This window comes from Oratosquilla oratoria, chromosome 43 (genome assembly GCF_046742065.1).
Source record: "Oratosquilla oratoria isolate Oo_2021 chromosome 43, ASM4674206v1, whole genome shotgun sequence".
Taxonomy (NCBI): Eukaryota; Metazoa; Arthropoda; class Malacostraca; order Stomatopoda; family Squillidae; genus Oratosquilla; species Oratosquilla oratoria.
The window spans coordinates 34697957-34722155 of record NC_134819.1 but is presented as its reverse complement, the minus strand read 5'-3'; the positions used below and the strand labels follow the sequence as shown (position 1 = coordinate 34722155).

General features: G+C 38.4%; 2 protein-coding genes across 2 annotated transcripts; one reads left to right on the top strand and one right to left on the bottom strand.

Moving 5' to 3' along the window:
* Positions 1-378: 378 nt before the first annotated feature.
* Prosbeta1 (proteasome beta1 subunit) lies at positions 379-8560 on the top strand. Its single transcript, XM_076179737.1, has 5 exons — positions 379-534; positions 4269-4468; positions 4780-4909; positions 7221-7365; positions 8349-8560. The coding sequence occupies exons 1-5, from the start codon at positions 439-441 to the stop codon at positions 8474-8476; spliced, it is 699 nt and encodes a 232-aa protein (XP_076035852.1). The 5' UTR covers positions 379-438; the 3' UTR covers positions 8477-8560.
* Positions 8561-8682: 122 nt separating this feature from the next.
* Positions 8683-21663, bottom strand: LOC143021911 (uncharacterized). Its single transcript, XM_076179738.1, has 2 exons — positions 21216-21663; positions 8683-9196 (listed from the first exon to the last, which is right to left on the bottom strand). Exons 1-2 carry the CDS (start codon positions 21579-21581, stop codon positions 8975-8977), a joined length of 588 nt encoding a protein of 195 aa, XP_076035853.1. The 5' UTR covers positions 21582-21663; the 3' UTR covers positions 8683-8974.
* Between the last annotated feature and the right edge of the window lie 2536 nt (positions 21664-24199).

The following is a 24199-nucleotide window of genomic DNA, read 5'->3' as shown; positions in this document are numbered from 1 at the left end:
ATTTTCCACCTACATGTAGGCCTACATGTATTTTAATTGTGCTGCTGTAAATAAGAATAAGTGATTTTCCACATACATGTATTTCAATATTGAGATTTTCCACATACATGTATTTTAATATTGTTCTGCTGTAAATAAAAATAAGACAATTTTTATATAAAAAAATCAAGTCTCTTGTCTTTTCCTAGCAGTTCAAACTTTTTTAATGTAAAAAACGTCCACCCAGTAATAGTAATATATTTATATATTTACAGTTGTTATGATACCATTGTTTAAAGAGCTGCACTCTACGTCATCTACTAGCGAGTATGGAATCTAGACCTGACCATCTGTAAATTCAGGAGACAGGTTTCTTGATACGACAGTTTACTTTTAAGGTTTGACCATAGTAAATGCTATTGCTTGTAAATAGTATTCACAAAGTTGTCAGTAATCATCATGGCGGTGTCGGTAGCAGCAAATCAACCTAACATGAAGTCTGGCCATCTTGCGCAGCTCTCTCCTGATTGGATGAGTAGCGAATTAATGACAGGGGTATGTGGATAGTTATTGTACATGTGTTCCAAGGAAATACACATATTATCACAGTTCTTGGTTTGAAGCCCAAAGTAGCGGCTTTACAACTCGCCGAGAACGCAATGGATCTTAGATTGTATCACTTTTGGTAGCCTATATATCCTGATTTTTCAATAAGTTAAAAGTGTAATTTATACTCAAGATGTACAGTTTTACTTTTTACAAGTACAGAAAGTCCCATCCCTCTCTTATGGTTTGAAATTTCAATAAATCAATGGGACAGGGAAGCTAACACCACAGTAAAATAGTTTATTGTATACAAATTTGAAATTACATTTGCACTAGTAATGTAGATAATATATACAAGGGATGACAGATATGCATTTCAGTAATGTCTCACAATTTGTAAATATGAGAATATTAAGTTGAATTTGTGAGAGTACTTTGGAATGCTATGCATCCGCAGATCCTGAATACAGTTTCACTAATTTTTCGTTCTGTGATAATTGCAATTAGCTAGGTCAACATGAAAATGAAATTCCTGATATTTGAGCTGAAGTAGTTCTCATGGGATGCAAAAAGTCGCTATGAGTATAATGCAATTTGAATTATCCATCTAGCTGTCCTAGTTCTCGAGATATTGCATTTTGAATGGAATTAAATTGGGCCTATTTTTTCCCAGAAAATCGGGCCAAAACGTGCGGTCTGACTAATCGCCGATCAAACGTAAACAATGACGGTTTTAACTGACAGGCACAATTTTATATAAAAATTTAATATATGGTTACATTATTTGACCTATTTTCTATAAGATGTGTGATTTCCATGTAATTTGATCATATAATTACGTTTCTATCCTTTGCAAAATTACCCACCACAGCTACGAATACCGTCAAATTACATTAAAATCACACATTTTAAAGAAAATAGTTTGAATAATTCAACTATATGCAAGCTATTACACTAATAGCACAATAGTAACAAACTTAATAGTGTAGTTTGATCCATACCACCAGTGATCATAGCGGGCAGGACGAATCGTAGCTGTGGTCCGTAATATTACGGAGGATAAAAACGTAACTTCTCTTTGATCAAATTACATGAAAATCACACATTTTAAAGAAAATAGTTCAAATAATTCAACTATAAGTCTATTACACTAATAACATAATAGTAAGAAACTTAATAGAGTGAAGTTTGATAAGATGGCGGGATGGATGTTGATGTTGTTATCCGATAATCCGACCCGATAGAATAAAAAACTAATTAGTACCACCGATTTCTCAGCTCTACCGTATCACGCTGCCTTTATTTTGGTATAAGAATAATCCACGAGACTAGTAGATTTCGTTACTTTTGGTTAGTTGCCCACACTCTGAATTTATTTAGCTCATTTTTTACGCTGAAACATAAACCAATTTTCGATTTACTGCTGAATGCAAGCCGCCATGTTTATCTTATGTTTTTATGTACCGACATGTAACTGATGATGTAATTGTTTGAAATTTACTACGATCGTAGTAAATACACTCGTATAACATTTGTATGAATGAAATATCCGGCGGTATGTAAATTTGGCCGTTTGCATGGCGTGCGCATAAAATGACGCGCTATTGGGCTCCTCATCGACGGTGGCGCCTCTGGTGGTGTTTGACCTACCTATTGCAATACTAGAATGCCTGGCATATGGGAAAGTAATACTTTACTGTTTGAGTAATAATTGGCTCACACAGTTGAAGTTAATGGGTAATATTAGCCCTGGCCTAATAATATCGATCATGTGGTACTTCCCCAGTCTGCACTATGGATTTACTGACGACTTGTTGCAGTGACATGTTCCGGTTTTATTCTAGTATCACATTGTTCATTTCTTTCTCTTTTGTATTTGAAAAGATTCTTTTTTCAATATTTTATTTAGATGTGCACATCTACATGATATAGCATTAAAAAATTAAATGTTAATTTTATTTGATTATAATATGTCAAAGTGGTGCATGGTTTTCTTGGCAGAAATAAAGGTAAATTTTTAGAAGTGCACACCTTTGTGATGTATCGATAGGTAATTAATTTTGTGAATTATAATATTTTAATGTAATATGAGATTTTCTTGGTGGAAATCAATAATAAAAGCGTTGCTAAAACTAATTTACTAACAAATGAAGTTGCGGCGATTGAATGATATGCCATGTTTGTTTTGATTGATGCCAAGGTCGAAGAAATGAAAGGATTAATTTGTGTATTCTAACCTAACCTATATCTAATAATTTGGTACTTCAAATTCTAAATATCTGGGTCATTGTTGTCGTCTTGGATGCTGATGGCCTGATTATTATTGTACCTCGGGCAATTAATAGAGGAGGTGGTCATTATCCTTTCTCTATCAAAGTACCTAAAAGGGATTTTATCAAATACAGATTGGGATTTTCAAAATTTAAGTCGGCCAAAGTTGCCAGAAAAAATAATTTTTGACTGCACTATCATAAATTACCCTTCAGTGCTGATTCATCCATATATATACCAAAAGCTTTTCCCCCCCTTATAAGGTAGGTAGCCAAGTCAAAGTCACGAAACTACTCTCACCCACTTCACTCCCATCCACCATCCTTTCCTCCCTCTCATCTTTGCTCCTCATGGATGATGGGTCATCCTTGTACCCTACCCATTGCCCAGGGTCAGAAGCAATGTACCAAGACACAATACATCCACAGCAAGGCCGCTTCACTTAGTTGGCAACCCCTCCTTTCCATCTCCTCATACAGGAAAAGAGGACAGGGAGAAATCCCTTCAGGCTGCATCAAAATATCATTCACAAAAGATCGAGTAATATTTTCATATAAGGTCAGAACATGTTATAGCGAACTTTATCATTGGGTAACACAAACTCTTGTAAATGAACCAAGATACTGATGGTATAAGAATTGGGTTGCTAACATTATACTTCCATCTGTAAGTCATCATTTTTGTAAAGGTTGAATGATAGTCGGGTAAAGAAAAAATTTCCTTAAGAGAAAGGGTGTTTAAATGCCAGTATTTTCTGTATGATTAGCTCACCTACTACACATTTACAAGAACAATTTATATGTGAAAACTCCAAAGTGGAGATTCTTTAGAATGGTACCTAGCCAAGTAGAACATAAGAATGAAGGAGATTGCAAGAGACCATAAGGCCTACACTAGGCAGCTCCATATCCATCACCACCTGTCATCCCCATCCATAAAGTTGTCTAATCATTTCTTAAAACAGCTGATACTTTCAGCACTTACTACATGGTTACTAAGTCTATTCCATTCATCGACCAATTCTCGCCTATTTCCTTCTTGAATCTAAATTTGTCCAGTTTAAATCCATTAGTGCGAGTCCTGCCCTGTTGTTTTAACATGATGACCTTGTTTGCATCACCCTTGTTAAAGCATTTTATTCACTTGAACACCTCTATTAGATCACCCCACACTCTTGTGTCTTTCCAGAGAGTGTAAGTTAAGGTGCCTAAGCCTCTCTCCGTAAGACAAATTTCTGAGTCCATGTATCATTTTGGTCATTCTTCTCTGTTATAGTAAAAGAAAAAGTAACTACTTCCCATTACAGAAGATGTTAATCAAAATGGGTTAAACCTATTCTCTACTTAAGGGTAATACACAGCAGAATGTAGCAGAATAAAAGGAAAAGTGCCTTCAAGTTACATAACATTAAGGAGCACATAGCTTAATTTGTTGCCAGTAGTTTCTTTATAATTTTATTTTGTATCCCTCAGACTTCCATCATGGCTGTGGAGTTTGATGGTGGTGTAATTCTAGGAGCTGATTCACGAACATCCATGGGAACCTATGTATCAAACAGAGTGACTGATAAACTGACACGTGTCACAGACCATATCTACTGTTGTAGGTCTGGTTCAGCAGCAGATACTCAAGCAGTGGCTGATATAGTTTCATCACACATGGAGCTATTAGAGTGAGTAATTAGCTTTAGTGATGCATTCAGAATATGGTATACATGTAATGATTTTGTATATTGATGGAATTTAGTTGTAGTATATTAGTATTAGCTTTCTGATACAAATTAGGGTAATTGCCAATATTGGTAACATACAATTTGTTGAATATATATATCATGAAAGTATTGTATAGTTTGAGTTATTGTACTTTGTTCCTGCTTTCATCTCTTCAAAATCATAAGAACTTTGGTAAAACAAAATCACCAGAATACACTATGATAAATATGTCAAGAAGAGCTTTTAAGATTTTTTTTTTCCCTCTCTCCAGAGTGAAGTTACAGGAGCCACCCCTTGTGCGAGTGGCTGCAAACACTTTCAAGGAAATTTGTTATGACTACAGGGATATGTTGACAGCTGGAATCATTGTTGCCGGTTATGACAAAGTTAATGGTGGTCAGGTGTGTAATCTTGTTTGACTTCTTCATCTAAGTACAGATAGCTCTTCCCAGAAATTGTTGTTTCACACTGAGCACGGAACATTGACACAAGATCATGTAAGTTTGAACAACCCTTGGAATTGGAGGGGACAATCCCAAGGCAACAACACATCCTCCCTGAGTGACTTATGGTTCTGCCCTGAGACTGTTATTGATTACCTGAATACCACAGGTCTTCTGCAAGAGACTAGGGGCAATTATTTGATTAATTGGGAGGGGACTTATCAAGGGGTACTACAAACTTGAATGATTTTGTATCTAATGCACTATGTTTGGTTCAAAATTACCATATTCAAGATCTACCTGTTTAACTTAAATGGCTTTCAACTAAAAATCACAAGTTTTCTCTGTGATTAGAATGCTTATGAATTTGGATTAATATTTACAACATCCAATATTGCTAATGTCATAATTTATTTGATGGTTTAGTTTTTCCAAATTGGATTGTGCGAGTTCCATTATGCATCAAACTTTTAGGAATACAGTGTGGTGTAATTTCCATTGTATTGAGTAATAATAGTGAATATTAATCAGTTACATATAACAAAAGCTTTTTCCCCGTTACAAGGGAGGAAGCCAAAGTTAGAGGGATAAATCCACTTCTTCCCATTTCATCCCCACATACTCCACTCCCATTCACCATCCCTCCCTCTTGTCTCCACCTGGATGATGGGTCATCTCTGTATCTCACCCACTACCCTGGGTCAGAAGCAGTGTAGCAAGACAAGAGCAAGGCTGCTTTATCTAATTGCTCCCCCCCCTCTGTCTCATGCTGAAAAATAGATGGGGGAGAAATCCCTTCTAGCTGTGTCAAAATATCATTCATACACACTCCCTCACAATTCCCCATCCTCCACTCACTCCTTTACATGCATCACAGCATCATCCATACATAACCATTCTCCACTCACCCCTATCTTCTCCCTTCCTCAACAGATGTTTCCCTCTTTCCCAATGTCCTTTTTACCCCCATCCATCCATCTCGTCCTTGATCACTTCATGTTCATTACCTCCACCTCTGCCTTCCACACCTCTTTTACTAAATTTTCGTCACTAATTCTTCCTGTGTCCAAACCACCCAATACTCTCTCATCAACCCCATCTCCTAACTCCCTTTCCAGCCCTGCTGTCCTCATTTCTCACTCTATCCAGCCTTGTAACCCCTACCATACTTCTCAGGCATTTCATCTCAAACACAATTAAACTCTTCCTTTCTTGTGTTCCATGTTTTTGCCCCATACAGTGCTTTCAGCACAATCACCCCATCATAAAATATCATCTTAGCCTCCTTTCCCAAATGTCTATTTCTCATTACACTTTTTAATCCCCCAAGGCATTTACTTTGTTCTTTCAATCTACATTCTACCTCCACTCCTCCTTTTTCCACCCAAATATCTAAAGCTATCCACTTTCTCTAGTCTCTCTCCCTTAACCACTTCCATACGGTGCCGCCTACGTAGGCGGCATGAGGAGCAAGTAGGTACTCGCTGATGCCAAAGTCGCCATCTTGATTATATTTATTGTAGTTGTATCTACGTAATTTTCATTCTCTCTAAACTGGCTTCATCAGTTTTCTTTGGTTATCAAAATACACGGGTAAAGGGAACGGACAATTTAGCACTGACTTTATTTTTTATAATGCGATTATTATTTCGAGACATCGCACGTCGGGCAGCTAATGCTGCCAGATGTGCGATGTGCCCCGGAGGGAAGAGGTTAACACTCGCTTCCAATTTGCTGCCATCCTCTCCCCATGTACATCTCATCACCTTTTACCCACATTTATCTTCAACTTCCTCCTTTTGCACACCTTTCCATACTCCGTCACCGACTTCTTTAATCCCTCCTCTGATCCTGCCACAAACGCAGTGTCATCAACAAACAACAACTGGCTTAGCTCCCATTTTCTTTAACCATTTCCAATCCCCAGCCCATTACCCTTGAGTTTACTTCTTGCACCACCCTATCCATGTATAAATTGAACACCCAAGGCATCATAACACATCCCTGGCAAACTCCACCTTTACCTCAAACCATTCACTCACTCCATTTCTAATTTTAACACAGGCTCCACTACTCTGACTCTATAATGACATTATTGGATTACATACATATACCAAGGGCTTTTTTCCCTCCTTACAAGGGAGGTAGCCAGTGTCATAAATCTACTCCCATCTATCTTGAAAGTATCAGTTACATACTGATAGATATAAATTTACTTTTGTTAATCCCTTTTGCTGCTAAATGGTTTCATTGGATTACGTTACTTCAGGTGTACACACTTCCCCTTGGAGGAATGATTGTGCGTCAGTCTGTAGCCATTGGTGGTTCTGGAAGCACCTTCGTGTGGGGCTATGTTGACAGTGCTTACAGAGAGGGTATGCAAAAGGAAGAGTGTGTGGATTTCGTCAAGAAAAGTAAGTAGAAATTGTTTAACTTACATATGTTCATTTTTGTATGTGTAAGCCTGGTTGATAATAATTCAACTTCTCCTTTTTAGCATTTCAGGGATGAAGGGTGACCTCATCCCTGACTACATTGCTCAAGTCAAAAACACTGCAATAAAGCAAAGCTCTTCCATAGCAGGGCCAAACAGCCAAAATTGGCTATAGTGTGGATAGTGTGAATGAGGTTTTTTGAGTAGGTGTATGATTATACTCAGCCACTCCTTATAAGGGGATTGAGGCCTTTGTATGTATGTATATTAACCCATTGGGATCAATAGTGGGTCTCTTCAAGTCTGGACTTAGACATAAGAATGATTTTCATTTCATTAGTCCTCAAACCTGTCTACACCCTCTCATTCTTTTAGAGAAATAACCATGAGAGGCAGACACTATGTTCAGATCAGGATTAAGAACTCTCTGATCATCCTTGACAAGTTCCCCCACCTTTTCACAGAGGTGATAATCAGTGACTGCTCTCCAAAATTTACAAGTTAATGTTTGGGTATATAGAAAGAGTGGATGAAGGGCTATCAAAGAAAGGAAGCAGAAGTGAATGTAGTGATCCAGCGAGGAAGACCAAAAGATAGATGGCAATGAACAAGAGCTTTGGATGTACTTGGAATGTTGATTGAACAAGAGAAAGTACAAAAGATAGAAGTGAATGGATGGAGGGATACTATAGCTTAAATGGTTGCCTTTCTTGTTTACTTCATGAACAATGTTGATTGGATAGAGTAAGAGGGGTGTCGCATGATGAAACAATGGAGATAAGACAGCTTCAGGTATCAGGTCTTGCTGTGGAAGAAATGAAAATCATGAATGATGTGGGGATGCTTTGATTCTGCCATCCCATTTAAGGAGAAATGTTTTGTGAAGGGAAAAGAGGCCCTTTAATATAAATACACAATACAATAACGAGGTAAAATTAAATGTACATCTTTTATTTATTTCAGCCTTGACACTTGCACTAACAAGAGATGGCAGCAGTGGAGGAGTTGTTCGCGTTGCCATCATTACAAAGGATGGAATAGAGCGTAGAGTTTTCTTACACAATGAATTGCCACAGTTTTACCAAGGTTAAAATATGTCACCCTTATTTGTATTGCTTCAAGTTTGCTTACATTCTGGTATGTATGAAACCATGAAAATTAAACAGGACTAAAAATATTGCTTTTAATATCCTTACAATGTACATTTCATGTGATGGCAATGGAAAAGTTGTTAATTGGACATATGAAGATGAACGGCCAATTGCTAAAACTTGCTAAATAAAGCCTAGGCATGACTTAAACCACAAATTTTTTAATCTAATTTTATTAACAATTAACTGTGGAAACAGTACAGTATAGTATTTGTAGACCCCATGGAGATCTATTCTTTTCCTCCTACAATTAGTCAAAATAAAAGGAAATACAAATGGGTATGTCTTGGCTGGCTCCCTCCTTTATAAGGAAGGAGTCTCTTTATCTGTGTATCAAAGGTTTCTTTCCCATTACAATTTCTTTATTTGGAAAAGCAAATTGAATACAAGGTTACAACAAATGACTGAAAAATTCTAATAAGCTGGCACTCTGATAAGTTACAAATTTCTCCCATCACTTATGTTAGCAGATGGCACTTCAACAGGTATTGTTTTGCAGACATCATTGACTTGTTGCAGACTTTCTTTGTATTCCTGGATTTTAAGGCTGTTGCTCTGGATCTGTTCACGTCCTGCTTTGACCTTCTTTAAAGTAGCTTCTGAATGCTTCCTAAGTGACTCAACTATTTCACTTAGTTTTTGTTTTTCGTACTGCAACACCTGGAAATGGATAGAAAATGTAATGTATCTACATATCAAAAGGCTTCTTCACCTTTGCAGGGGGATGTATCTAAGTTTCGACCAATGTGTTGTCCTAGATATCCACGGCTCCCAGGTTACTGGCCACCACTGTAATGGCTCATGGGTTACTTAAGGAAGAAATATAGTGTCATTGTTTGGGTATGGCTAGGGTAAATCAAGAGTAGGATGAGGTGTTTGGTGTTTTCAGTGTGGTGGCTGCATCAAAGGCAGTGTTTCTGTGGCCATGTCTATTCTGTGTTTGTATTGTTTCAGTGCTGGATAGTGATCTAAAAGTCATGCTACAGTCACTGGTTCTTGATGCGTTTATGAGGGATTTTTCCTGTGTGGTTAAGGTCTAGAGGGGTTTGATGGAGTAGGGAATTTGGTAATTGGTCTTGAAATGCTTGTTTTAGGTGTGTGAATGTGTTTTTGTATGCATCCATTGTGTGGTAAGACAGGTGGATAGGGTTGGGGCTTTAGTATAGAACTGTGTATCTATCATTTTCATGTGATGAGGATTTTGCCCTGACCCAGAACAATGGGCGAGATGCAGGGACAACTTGTCATCCAGGAGGAGCCAAGAAAAGAGAGAGGGAGGGGTGGTGAATGGGAGTAGAGTGGGTGGGAATGAAATGGCGGAGGGGGGGGGAGGAGTGGAATTATGCCTTCTGACTTTGGCTATCTTCCTTGTAAGGGGGGGGGAAGCCCTTGGTATATTTATGTATGTATTTAAATATATACCAGGGGCTTCAATGTGCAGATATATTAGGGTGCAGCCTGTTACAATTCTCAGTGCTTTAAGGTATGGTTACACCAGTACTGTACATGGTTTGGATTACGAGCCTTGGGATAGATTTTGTCCAACACTGGAGGATTTGGGTTGAAATCTAAGCCTAGGAATGCCTAATGCAATACTATTGTAGTCCCCAACTCAGAAGAGATCCGAGGGAAAGAAATTGAAGATACATGTTAATAGTATTCATATTTACATAATATTAAAATAATGTGGCAGGAAAAGGTGGAGGTAGAATGGAGATTGAGAGAAGCAAGTAAATGCCTTGGTGGATTGAAGAGTGCAATGAGGAATAGATTTGGGAATGGATGCTATGAGGAGACTGTATGAAGGAGTGATTGTGCCAACAGCACTGTATGGGGCAGAAACATGGAACATAAGAGAGGAAGAGAGAAGGAGTTTGAATGTGTTTGAGATGAGGTGTCTGAGAAGTATGATGGGGGTTACTAGGCTAGATAGAGTGAGAAATGAGGAGAACAGGGGTGGAAAGGGAGTTGGGAGATAAGGTTGATGAAAGAGTATTAGGATGGTTTGGACACATGGAAAGAATGAGTGAAGAAAGACTAGTAAAAGAGGTATGGAAGGCAGATGTGGAGGGAGTGAACATGAGGGGACGTCCTAGGATGAGGTGGATGGATGGGGTGAAGGGGGCTTTGGGGAAGAGGGGAATGTCTGTTGAGGAAGGACGGGAGGCATCGTCGTATGGAAGAGGTTAAAATTTACTCAAAGAAAATCAAGATGCTTTTGTACTACTGCTGTCCCTCTTTTATGCTCTTTTTTTTTAACATTTCTATGACTAATCAATTAATTGTTGCCTCGAGTTCCAACAAGTAGAAAACCTGTGGCCCCAAAGTGGCTGGTAATGGCCCTCAGGCCTTACCACAGATCTCTATGGGAAGAAACTTCACTGTTATATGTATTTTACTAATGTGGGATTATTTCTGTCACCAATTGAAATGGGTAGGGGAAGGTCAGCAATTTCCAGTTGTCAGATCTCCATATGAAAAAAATGAAGTTGGGAGAGATAATGTGATCAGTCCAGAGACTGAATGTCAGTCTCTTAGTGCCATACCTCCTCACAGAAGTGAGGAGACTGATGGGTTTTGAAAATAAGCAGTTGCTGACCATTTTGCAGAACTACCATATGCAGGTTCCCATCATTGGTCCCTCTATGGCTCTACCTCTTCCTGATCCCCCTGTGGTGGAGGGAAAAGAATGCTACCATCATGGGCGCAATCCAGAAACTAGGCACCAGCCCCTTGAGGCCACACCTTTTTGTAGTATGACAGTACCCTTGGTTGATTGAAGATTGGTGGTATTCCAGTAAACTTCCCACTTCCTCTAGACCAGTAAGGTATAGTACAGCAACTTACTACTCGACCATATAGTCAGAACTACCAGTATAATTCATCACTGAGCGTATGCATTGTTTGTATATTGTTATATTAGTTTCTTTGTTTTGTCCAAATGTTGTTCCAGTGATTGACTTAAGTGCGTTAAGTCTAGGTGTGCATTTGTTTTTTATGTTTGTGAGGTGTTGTTTGAAAGACATGGATGTATCGTATGTTACACCAAGAATTTTCGGTGTGTTTGTGTGTGGTATTAGAGTGTTGTTGATGTAGAGATGAGGTATGTATTTGTGTTCTTTTGTCCAGTTGGTGAGAAGTGTTGCTGTAGATTTGGTTGGAGCTATTTTGAGTCTGTTTGTGATGAACCATGTGTTGAGTGTGTCAAGGTAAGGCTGGATTATTTCTGCAGCTTTGTCTGTGTTACGATGTGTGCAGGTGATTGTTATGTCGTCTGCGTAGGAAGAGATTTGTATTTCTGAGGTGTCTGGCGTGGGTAAGTCATGCATGTATAGATTAAATAATGTGGGGGATAGAACTGAGCCCTGTGGTACTCCGTTCTTAATGTTTCTGATGTGCGATGATTGGCCATTATATGACACATGAGCATTCCTGCCTGCCAGATAATTGGCCAGCCATCTTTTGGTGTTATTGTGCATGTCTGTGTTATATATTTTATTTGTTAGGTTGTGGCGGGGGATAGCATCAAAAGCTTTACTAATGTCCAATGTTATAAGAAGTGTTCTGTGGTGGGGCCTATCTGAATTGATGCCATCTAAAATTCTTTGTGTGAGGTTTGTCAGAAGAGTGTTTGTGGAGTGTAGTGGCCTAAAACCGTGTTGTGAGTCAGCAAGGGGAATATATGGTGCGACAAGTTTAAGTATTAGGCGTTCAATGACTTTAGAGGGGGTGCAGAGAAGTGTGATTGGGCGGTGCGATGTTGGGATTGTTGGGTCTTTGTTCGGTTTTGGAATGGTGATTATTTTACCATGCTTCCAGATGTCGGGTATAGTGTTGTGTGAATAGCTGTAGTTTGCAATGTTTGTGAGTGCGTGTATACCTTGTGGTCCAATGCTCCTAATCTCAGTGAGACACACCACAACACCCTTCAAATCATACAAAACAAAGCCCTAAAAACAATTACAGGCTGCACAAATACATCACCTACAGACCATTTACACCATGAAACAAAAGTCCTCAAAGTCAAGGACCACCTCGACATGAGAGGCACACAAACACTTGCTGCAGCCACCACAAACACATCACACCCGCTACACTACATAGCAGAACACCCACACACACAAAGAAACATTAAAACTACACCCAAAGACCTTTATTACACACAGATACTCTCTTCTCTTCCTCCACAACCACCAAATACCAGCCTCCGGAAACATATTCATAATCATATCACTCACCGCTCCATTAACACACTGAAAGACAACACACTGCTGCATGCCAGACCCCCTGATATCCACCCTTCTGAATCCTCTCTCCCACGTAAGGACAGAATCCACTTGGCCAGACTGCGATGCGGTCACCACCCAGCACTTCTAAGCTACCAGAAGAGGCTGGACGACCGTGTTGTGAACAGCTGCCCAGGATGTAACACTTCACCCCATACCATACAACACATAATGGAAGACTGCATTATACACAATCATGCACGCAAACAACACAACATTCACTCTATAAAGGATTTGTGGGAAAACCCAGTTTCGGCTGTGGCCTTCCTTGGGGAGACGGGACTGCTCGGACAGACAGTCTAGGGAACGACAACAACAACAACTACCAGTATTGGCACATCATACCTCTCACCAATTCTGATGGCAAGGAAGAAACCACCCTGTAAAACAGTGGTTTAAATATGTCTGGAAAATTGGGACATCAGAGGTAGGTACAGGCTAGCGAGATCGATAATGTCATGCAGCATTGAGCTTTGTGGTGAACAGATATGTTTTGCTCTTCTCAGCAAATCCCCCTTTTTTTTTTCCTTATGCACAACTATGTTCATCATTAAGCAATGGACTTGAAGAAAGACCAACTGGCAAGTATTACTGCCTTGGTAATAGGAGGAAAGTCCAACAAAAATTTCAGTTATCATCTGCACTCTACGGCATTTTGTGTAGAGGTGGACCAAGCATTACTGTGACATTGGTGGTGCTGACCCACAGCTCTCAAGAAAAAGGCCAGGTGTTCATAAAACTACACCCAGGCCCTTGAAACTCCTGCAGCGCCAAGGTAACAGGGAACTTTGCATTTCTGCTATAGAATTAAAACACAAGAACCCTCATCTGCTGGCCAATGTGTCTCAGGACTGTGCAGCACTGCTTCCACAATGACCTTGGGCATAAGCACTGCACACCTAGAAGAAAACCAATTATTACAACCAGGCAAAAGAAGAATCAAATTAGTTTTTACCTGAAATACCTTGCCTAGGATCAAGATAAGTGGAAGAAACTGTTATGGTCTGATGAAGCCACCTTTACCATCACTAGCAATTGAGGAGGGAAAATACGGATATGCAGTGGTCTAGATTCCTCCTCCCCCAGATACAGCAACGGGACTGTCAAACACCCTGACTCAGTCATGGTCAAGGGTGCTTTGGGGTATTTTGGTCTTGGAAAGCTAGTGGTTTCCCCAAGGAATGTTACAGTCAACAAGGAGAGGTACCTGGAGCTCTTGCCAGACCATCTTGAGGACTGCTTTGACATCTGTCAATGTGAAGTGTACCAGCAGGATGGGGCACCAGCTCACATGGCAAAACTGGTAACGGATTGGCTGGATTTTATGGGAATTGAATATATAAAAGATTGGCCAGGCAACAGTCCTGACCTTTCTCCAATACAAAATTTGTGGGCTATGATAAAAACCCAGTGAGCCAAAACTTGTTGCTGCCCTTCAAAACATCTGGGCTAACTTCTCTCTTTCTCTGTTCCCCATCACCTCAGGTCTTGCCTGAAGAATAAGGGAGGGTACACAAAATACAGTCGAACCTCGAAAGCCCGGACCCTCGTATGACCGGTCGAAATGAACAAAGGGCGGACTTTTCAAGCAAAGTTCCCTATTTGTCCGGTAGGTGGCAGCGACAGCCGTACACATGTACTCAAACCCAGCCCAGTCAAGCCGCCACCAGGGCTGCCGTTTCGTAGAATTTTGTACCAAAAACGTAGTAAAATAGCGGCATGTGGCAACTGCACAAGGACATGAGGAATTTTTTTCTACATATCAGCGGGCTGTTAAAAACATTCAAAAACTCAAACTTTTGTTTAAAAATCATAGAACTAGTTATCAAATAATAAATGGTACATAAAAATATGACTTTTATTGGTAATTGTGTTACTTATAAAATGTTATACCCCAAAAGATACATTTTTACCGTGTAGAAAAAAAATCTACGCTAAAGTTTCAGCTTTCTTTTAGCGATAATAATATAAAAAAAAAATTATATCTTACTGAATATGTTAGGGCATGGGGGCCTTATATACATTCAAGAATAAAAAAAACTAGAACCACCATTTTGTCAAAGTTTGACAAGTATATCTTGCTATGAAAGTCTGCACACGCCTGAGAAAAATGTATGCCCCGGTATGGCAACACTCCCAATCTACATGGCAGTGTAGAAAACGCGGCAACTCTGGCCGCCACCGCTGTCCCGCGTGCATGCCTTCCGATATTTACAGTGTACGTAATAAAAAATACAGTACAGTACACTGTATATACAGTACATTTACATGCCTGTATTACAGTTATTATTACAGAATTATTAGTATTATAGCATTATTATTACAGTATTGTTATTATTACAGTGTTAGAATATTATTCTTATGTGTTTCTATGCCATATCATACATTACCTATACGTATACTGCTATGAAAATCTACGGGTGTTAGGGCAATATTTTCGATAACCGGACGTTTGGCATGACCGGACCACCCTTCCCCCCAATTAGTCTGGGCTTTCGAGGTTCGACTGTACTAAAAGTTAGAGAATACCCAACACGGTCTATTTTTGTTGTTTTGTGCACAAATATGATGTGACAGGGGTAGAAAATGATGCATGCCAATTCTGATGGTGCTAACTGTACACAAAAAGCTACCACCATACCATACAATATATCCACATTGAAACACGTTCATATCCAGACTACAAAACAAGCTTTTCAAGACATACCATCAAAACCCCACAGGAATCACCAAAGAAAATTCCCTTTCAAGCAAGAACCATACTAGTATGCTTGTGTTCAGGACATCACCTAGCTCTATGACAGTAACAGCACAAAATAGGCCTGGCCACATAATCAAACTCCCGTAGATTCAACCATCACACAGAGGACACTGAGCACCTAATCCTGCACTGCCCAACACTATTTCTTGACAACACAAAATTTCTTCCCTGAGTGACCTATAGGCCTGTCTAGTGGCTGGTTACCTGGGAATTGAGTCTCCTGCAAGAGACCTGGGTCAACAGATTGATTAATTGATCCCATGTATGTCATAGCAGGCAACCAACTGGTACAGAGTGAGGAGACTAGGGTTTCCCTACTCTATTTTTCTCCAACAAAAAATAATATTGCCGTTGTTGATGTTGTTATAGACTTTAGTTTACCAGCACTTCTATCCTTTTGGACAATTTCATGTCACTCTCATGCATTATCTTATGTTTCATACATTAGTTTAGTTAGTCAAGGGCATTTACTGTTTGATTAATAGTTCTGTTTTCTATGGGAAGATATAGAGATAATAGAGGTATTTGTGTTTTGTTGTAGAGACATTGCTGTGTAAGAGAGTAAATGTCAAAGTAGGTAGTTGTTGCAAGGTGTTGTGCAGCTTAGACAGTCAAACAGTATATACAGTATGTGTGATTTTTAGGCATGCTAGTACCATTTCAATGCATTGGTTAAGTTAATGTGAAAGATAGTCACAGGTATTTATGAGGTTTAATTGTTTTAAGGTGATCTGGAATTGTTTCCAGCATCCTTGCCACATGTTCAACATTGCCAATCAAAGAATTGGATAATAGTATGTTAAGGTCTATGGAGTGGAGGCATCAAAAGGTGGTTAGATGCTACCTTTCAAGCCACATTTTTAGTTTCTTCATTGTTGGGGATGCCTGTTTGTTATTGCATCCAGCAAAAGGATACAAATTTGAAGTAGCTAGTGATTTGGATGATGCATGAATAGATTTTGTGGACTAGTGAGTGGGAGGATTTGAGGGTCAAAATTGCTTTTATAGAACTTTGTGAATCTGATAGGATTATACAGGATGCAGGGGGTCCTATACAATCCAGTGAGGATGGTGAAGGAGTCCAGCAGCGAGATGATTGGAAGGGGGGGGGTTAGTTCAAGATCTTATCTTATGTGGGGACACTACTGCATAACCTGCCCCATGGTTTGAGTGAGAGCCAATGGTGTATATGTTAATATGTGTTGAATACATATTATATGGATATTTGTTGAATTCTTGATAAGTAGCTGAGGTTTCAATGGTGCAGGAAACTGGATTAGTAGAGAGTGCTCTTGATGTGGTCTCTAATAATGAAAAGCATTATGTAAATGTCATATCATGAATAACAGTTTGTGCATGCACAGGCATGCTTTCCCAAAACACAGGAGGGTCCATTAAACTCAATTAAATGTGAATTAATAAAGGTTTTGGCTATATCCTAAGTTGCATAACAATAATACAGGTAAACGTCGACTTACGATGGCATTAGGTTTCGATAGAGACATCGTAAGACGATCTCATCGTAAGTCGATCCCCACTCTGTTCCGTGGTCACTGTACCTAGCCTACCTGTATATTAACCACCAGAGATACTGAATATAGCCTATTAAACATGTACAGTAGTTTATTTAATTATTTTTATCCTTTTTACCATATTCAAACACTATAATATGTATTTTCAGTACGGAACTTAAATCTCGCGGGCAGCAGCCAATGCCAGCCGGACGACGTGACGTAATAATACTCGCATCATAAAATATAGTCACCGCTTATATCGATCGTTCTCTCTTTCACCCGCGAATTTTGAAAACCACAGAGAATGGGATTTAGGGCACATTTGAGAGAATGTAAAAACACAGGGGCGACTACAATAAATATAATCAAGACGCCGATATGGCAGCGTCGCGAATCCACTTGCTCCTCATGACGCCTACGTGTGCGGCACCGTATGGAAGGGGTTAAATTATCATATCGTCGTCGTCGTCGTCGTCATCGTAAAGTCGAACAATCGTAAGTCGCGGCCATCGTAAGTCGACGTTTACCTGTACTGTACAGTCGGTAGCATAAACGCAATTTGATCCAATGTGTGTAGTTTAAGTCATACAATATTCAACTTTTCTTTAAAATCTTGAATAGTGTTTGCACACACGGTTTCCTTATCTAATTTATTCCAGGAATTCAGCACTCTATGTGGGAAGCTATTTCTTTTTATCTCTTCTATAGTTATCCTTTTTTAGTTTCTTTTCATGTCCTCTTGTTTTTCAATTGTCCCATTTTAATAAATCATCCCTATCTCTTGTTCATACAAGTGTGTTCCAAAGACATGTGAGGGTCCATTAAACTTTGCTAAATGTGATTTAAGAAAGATTTTAGCTACATTTTAAGCTATATAATAATTGCACTGTATCGTCAACAGCATAAATACTCTTCAATTCCATATGAGTAGTACAAGAAGTGACATTAAATTTACCTAGTTGTATCTTACAGAAAGGGGAGCTATGCTCGTGGTGTCATGTCTTTGTATTTCACAGTGTCTACCTTGCTCTGAAATTTGAGTATAGTTTTTGCACACACTATTGTTTTATCCAGTTTGTTCCAGATATCCACCACTCTGTGTGGAAAACTGTTTTTTTTCCGGGTCTCTTCTATAACTATCCTTTTTGAGTTTCTTTTCACATCCCCTTGTACTTTTCTTTTCCCAATTTAGTAAGTCCTCTCTATCAAGGACTTCTGTGCCTTTCATGATTCTGTAAATGGTCAGCAGGTCACCTCTTTCTCTTCTTTGCTTGCATGTGTGTGTGTTCCCAAGACAAATGAGGGTCTGTTAAACTCAAATATGAATTAATAAAGATTTTAAATGACAATGTAAACACTTCTCAGGATTCCCCCTAAGTGGCAGCACAGGTATATGAATACAAAACTCATGATTTTTGCCCGTTAATGTGAAAAATTGTGTAAATAGAAAATTTTCCCTCCAATAATAGGCCACATTGAAGTGTAAACACATTAACAGTCAGCCTGTCAGTTTTTCTCCCTATCTTGGCATTGATTTTACTTTCTCATCTTATTAATGGAGGGTGATGGAGTAACATCATTTGACCACTTTGGTAGTGAAGAAATTGATACTGCTTACATCTATGGGGAAATATTTAAAACTGACCAAAGAAATTACTAGTTATAATTGAGGGTAAATCCATTATTCATCCTGCAGGCTTTTATTGCTATATGGAGTACTTTGCATAGATTATGAGGAAAATTCAGTAAATCCGGAGAAGAGTATCATTATCATTTCCTGATTTCAAATGGCCCTTAACTACTAAAATCTATGGAACATAAGTTTGTTTGTTTGCTTTTTATTTTGCAATTGTATACACAGATATAAAAATACACTGTATAAAAATTGTTGAGATTAAATGCAATTCAAAATTTCAGCAACTAAAAATTATACAATAAGCTTTTTCTAGATCCAAAGATATATGCCAGCCAATGCTTCTGGCAATAAACAAGCCACATGTTCACTTCTATTAGGCCACATGTTCACTTCTATTGATAAGTAAATTCTATGATTTTTTAGACTTTCATCAGATTCCTAGGTTAGCTTATTTGTATTTTTAATGTGTGAATATGCTACCTGTTGGAGGGAAGAGGGCTACTTTACTGTCAGGCAATGTTGTGGCAGATCTTCTGCTACAGCAAATAAATGTGGTGTACTATGGCAGTGATTTTCTTGATTTATCATAAATACTTATACAGGTGTAAATATAAAATGAAAAAATAAAATAAAATGAGCTGCTGAATAAATAAAACTACCCTGTTTACCTAATGATGACATGTGGATTAGGTAAATTTCTTGGTATTTTTTCAGAAGTGCATATCTACATGATATAGCATTAGAAAATTAAATATTAATTATGATTGAATGAAATATTCAATCCCTTAGATGTCCAGTGTGCACATGTACAAATGCACACATTAGCTATAGTACGTCAGATCATGACCTGTCCAGAGAACTCCCATGGGACCTCCTATTGTGTTGGACCTCACCGTGGTCATCTGGCCGAGTGCAGGACACTTGTGTCTACCATTGCCAACTGCAAGTCGTCATATGACCAATATAATTTTAATTTCTGTGTTCCATTCTAAACTATGCATACTGTGTGTCCATACTCAGTTCATGTTTTCTACATTGTAGAAATAGATTAAGCAATAGATAGTATAGAATAAATTATATATATATCTTTTTCATTTGGCAACAGCCACCATTTAAATCTATATGTATATAGCACCATTGGTAACTGCCAGTATTTTCCTTGTGAAATTATTTGGGATGTTGTTAAGTTTTGACAGAGATTAAAGAAACAAACCACAACTTTGTTTTTTCAACACCTCCAAATCCAATGTAGACTATAAATAAATCTACACACCCCACAGTCCAATTGGATACTAAAATTGGCCATCAACATCCTTGATGACTACAACCCTGATGACCAATAGGATTACAGGTATACTACTACTAAATGCAAGTTAGACTAGAATAAACAAATCTATCATACTTTAATTTCTTCAACCACCACATCTATCAAAACAAAGATGGTATCTCAAACAGACCCCATGGCTCCGTTCATAAGAGTATCGTTTTTAGGAATATTTTCTGTTATTGATTTCTGCCAAGAAAACCATATGTGGATGTATTATACTATACAAAATTGGTAATTTTCTAATTCTACTTCACACTGGTCTGTACTTCTGAAAACTTACCAAGTTCTTTTTTCTGTCACCACCTTCAGCTTCGAAAATAGTCATGTGATAGAGTATTACATTATTATTGTTGAGTCTATCATATCTTGCTTCAAAACAGGATATGATAGGTACTGTCACAACATACTACAGTAGCCCATTCCACTAATTTACTATTACTAATATACTAAAATAAGTAAACAAAATTGAACGCGAACTGGACGCATCAGATTCATGGGTGATATGGCTACATTCCGGGGCGATAAGTTCAATTATGAAGTGCTAAACAATATTAAGCTTCCCATGTCCGGGAGAAAATAGGTTGATAAACTTGTTTATGTAACTTAAAATTATGTTTAGAGATTCCTTACCTTAATATTTTTACTCGGAAAACTATGTTGCCGAGTTTGACAACCAAATTTCCGTTTAAATCGCTGAAAATTTGTTTCTATTTCAAGAATTAGCCTTACACTTGCAAAACAACAAGATAATTTGAATATCTTTCGCATGCACTAAGCATTAAAATTGAACCAAATAAAAGCTAGTGGGCCGCAACATATGGCCATGAAAACAATACATGGTCGATGGTGGCGCTGCGCGTGGATTCGGGGGTACCTAAATATAGAACTGGGCACATTTGTGACATTACCACTGGACAGGTAATGGGTAACCGAAGAATCTGTGTATATATACTGTGTATGTGTATATACATATACATGTATGCAGTAACAGGGACTGCTCAAATGAAATTAAAATTGGTAACGTATTGACGGAAGTTGCAAATGCATCCCAGATTTTTTGGTAACGCACTACCTGTCTGGCAGTAATGTGCCCAGCCCTGCTAATATTATCATACTAATACTGGAACACTATTGTGACATATGGCATCTTGTTACCTTGATATCATGAGCAAGCATCGTTTTCTTTGCGTTCCCTGGAGGTCTCCATGCCTGACAGCCTTTTGGTCCCGTATAAGTCCGCGTAATCTGACTAAGCTCTTCAAGTGGTTGGGCAACATGCTCTTCTAACATTACCTCCATATCTTTATAAATTGCTTTTCTGGTATCTTCAATTGCACCTGCACGTATCGTATCCAGTGCTTTCCCATTGGATTTGGCAAATGTTGGATAACACTTGGCCAAAGTCGAGTATTTGCAAGTACCCAATATTTTTTCTGTTGCTTGGTTTAATGACAATTTTAATCCTTTTAATCTTGGACCTTCATCTGGACCAGATGATAGTCCTATATCTTCGTTACTCATCGTGACACAAGAAAATTATACGAAGAGTAATAATTCTTTACCCACTCCTCCCGTTCGAAGAAATTTGAATTGTTTACTTTTTCTCTGGTCTATTACATCAAAACAGATGAAAAGAGCTAACTTTAGCATTTTGTTTTCGGCTTCAAAGAGTTCGCAGTTTACAAATGTAATGTGTGTGGGAAATGCTTAGGAAGGGGTGTGGTCATATATAGGCGGGTTACATTTGGTAGGGCCATAAAATGAGGGGCGAAAACCGTTATCTTAATAGAAAATTAGATAATGTGTATCATATCCGTCTGTTCTCTCCTGCCACCCTTTCAGTGTTTTTTTTTTCCTAAACCTCTATTTACACTTAATCTTAAGCTTAAAAACATAAAATTACGATAAGAAAATAGAAAGCGAAAGATGAGGTAGTCCTATTTTTAAATAGAAATGATATTAGTAAACAACGGGTGCCCCGGTCTTTTCTCTCCTGTCTTTCCTTTCAGAATGTGTCTGTCCTAAATCCCTCTCTACCCCTTGCATTAAACTAAAAGATATTCCTTAAACCCGTGTAAAGGAATAACAGAAGTGTTATCCCTATATTTTTTCTCCTGGTTTCCACTCAGGACTTTTTCCTTTAATCCTCTCTCGACCCCATAGCCAGCCCATATATTCATAAAGCTAAATAAATTTTGAAATAGCAAGCGCAAATTGTGACGAGCACTCGCCTTTGGCGTATCTAATGACGATGATTTAGACTTATAATGTCTGCCGGCTATTAAATTTCTACTTGCATTGCTGATGTTTCTCTCCTGACAGTTGGAGAATTCCCTATGTGAAAAAACGATACCAAGAACACCCCTACAGCCCTGAAGACCAATCAAGCAGAATTCTTTCATGGTTGGAGATCACCTAAGAATGCTGGTCGTTTTTAACTTCTTTCCGTTATTCTTGGTAATTCCCAAGAGCATTTATAAGGCGTTGTTTTTATTCGCTTTGAACAAGTTTCTCAATTCGCTGGTGAAAGTCTAAAGACGCAGAGTCTTTTATTGGCTAGCGATTAAATAATGAATTCGCGCGATAAAGCTTAACATGTTCTACATTACCGCTCGCATCTACCGTTTCACTGGCGAGTGGCGAATAGATGGCTAGTCCAGACGACGACGGGAGTGTGTGGAGGTGTTTTTGCTCTGCTACTGGGAAAATTGTCCAGTTTTCTTTTTTTTTATGATGGCACCAACACTAACTCGACTGTAAGGGAATTGAATACTCTCACCTTCCTTAAGATTATGGAAAACTGCCTCATCACATGGAACATTAAATTAAAAGAATATTCAAATAAGCCATTGCGTGATGCACAAATGCTCAACGACTTTGCCCAAGATCTAAGGAATAAGGGCAGCACAATTTAGTTTTCGAAATTACCAGATGAGAGCTATGCAACCAAGAATGAAATATATATATATATATATATATATATATATATATATATATATATATATATATATATATATATATATATATATATTCGAGAAGCAAATTGAATGAAAAAAATTCACATTACGCTTCAAGAGCATTAAGCACACCTGTTGGAACTTACAATAACAAGGTAAAATAAAGCAAGAAAAGTGGAATAAGCCCAGCATCTTGTATGTCGCAAGGCTGTGCTAGCATGATAAAGCGGATTCATTTATACGGCAAATCGAAGGGACTGATAAGAGTCCCCTATGGCTAACAAGCGAAGAGTGATCTTTAGTTTGGTCCGGGATGGAATAGCAGGTTGCATCAAGTGTCCTTTTTTATTTACTTATCTATTTATTTATTTATTGTATAAAAGTGTGTATCTTCATCCATAGCTCCTTTTTTTCGCACGTTAACTTCAGTACATTCCGGTATGCAGTTGAGTCCTCTAATGCCATTTCCTTCAGGGAATTGTCTGAAACCCCCCGAGCCTGCCATACACTTATTTTTCTTGGCTGTTTTCTCATAACAGAATCACGCATTGTGGCTTGGGGCACCCTTGCACAAGGGACAACAGCATCTCGAAGCACATTCTCCTGCAATGCCATGACGTCTGGGATTGCTCAAGAACGCTAGCGAATTCAGTTTTTTTTTTCCAGCATCGTGTAAACGGTTTACCTCTTGCGTCTTTGACAGCTTGAAATTAGCTCTAGGAGGGCGGCAAGACATAAGAAGCTAGCGTCTAGCGTCAAAAGCAGCGCCGCGTAAACAGGACTATACGAAGCTGGACTGCTTAATTTGTAATTTCCGAAATTCAATATACTTGTACAATTCTTTACAAATGTGATTTTTTGTGGTATTGTGAATTTGTGAACTACTAATGTTAAACAAATGCTAATAACTTATGGAACCTATAAACTCTCGCCAAGCTTTATTGCATAAGAGGTCGTACCTAAAAGGTGAAGAAATGTATCTAGTTTATTTATCTTCAGAATATATATTGTTATAGGGGTTTATCTGCAAAACCGTAGCAGTTTGTTGATAATATATTTCCGCCGGCAGTAAATGTATATGAAAATAACCAATATTTCAACATTTGGTAAAATTATACAATCATTTTACATCTACATGCTTTCTTCTTACAAAAACTATCACGGTTTGTGGCAACATTAATT

What these genes read in the sequence shown, in the direction of transcription:
- LOC143021911 (XM_076179738.1), bottom strand. Translation starts at nt 21,581, where the DNA reads ATGAGTAACGAAGATATAGGACTATCATCTGGTCCAGATGAAGGTCCA. An exon ending in TGCTTGCTCATGATATCAAG is followed by an intron (nt 9,197 to 21,215) that starts GTAACAAGATGC and finishes ATCCATTTCCAG; the next exon opens with GTGTTGCAGTACGAAAAACA.
- Prosbeta1 (XM_076179737.1), top strand. Translation starts at nt 439, where the DNA reads ATGGCGGTGTCGGTAGCAGCAAATCAACCTAACATGAAGTCTGGCCAT. An exon ending in TCACACATGGAGCTATTAGA is followed by an intron (nt 4,469 to 4,779) that starts GTGAGTAATTAG and finishes CCCTCTCTCCAG; the next exon opens with AGTGAAGTTACAGGAGCCAC. An exon ending in TGTGGATTTCGTCAAGAAAA is followed by an intron (nt 7,366 to 8,348) that starts GTAAGTAGAAAT and finishes TATTTATTTCAG; the next exon opens with CCTTGACACTTGCACTAACA.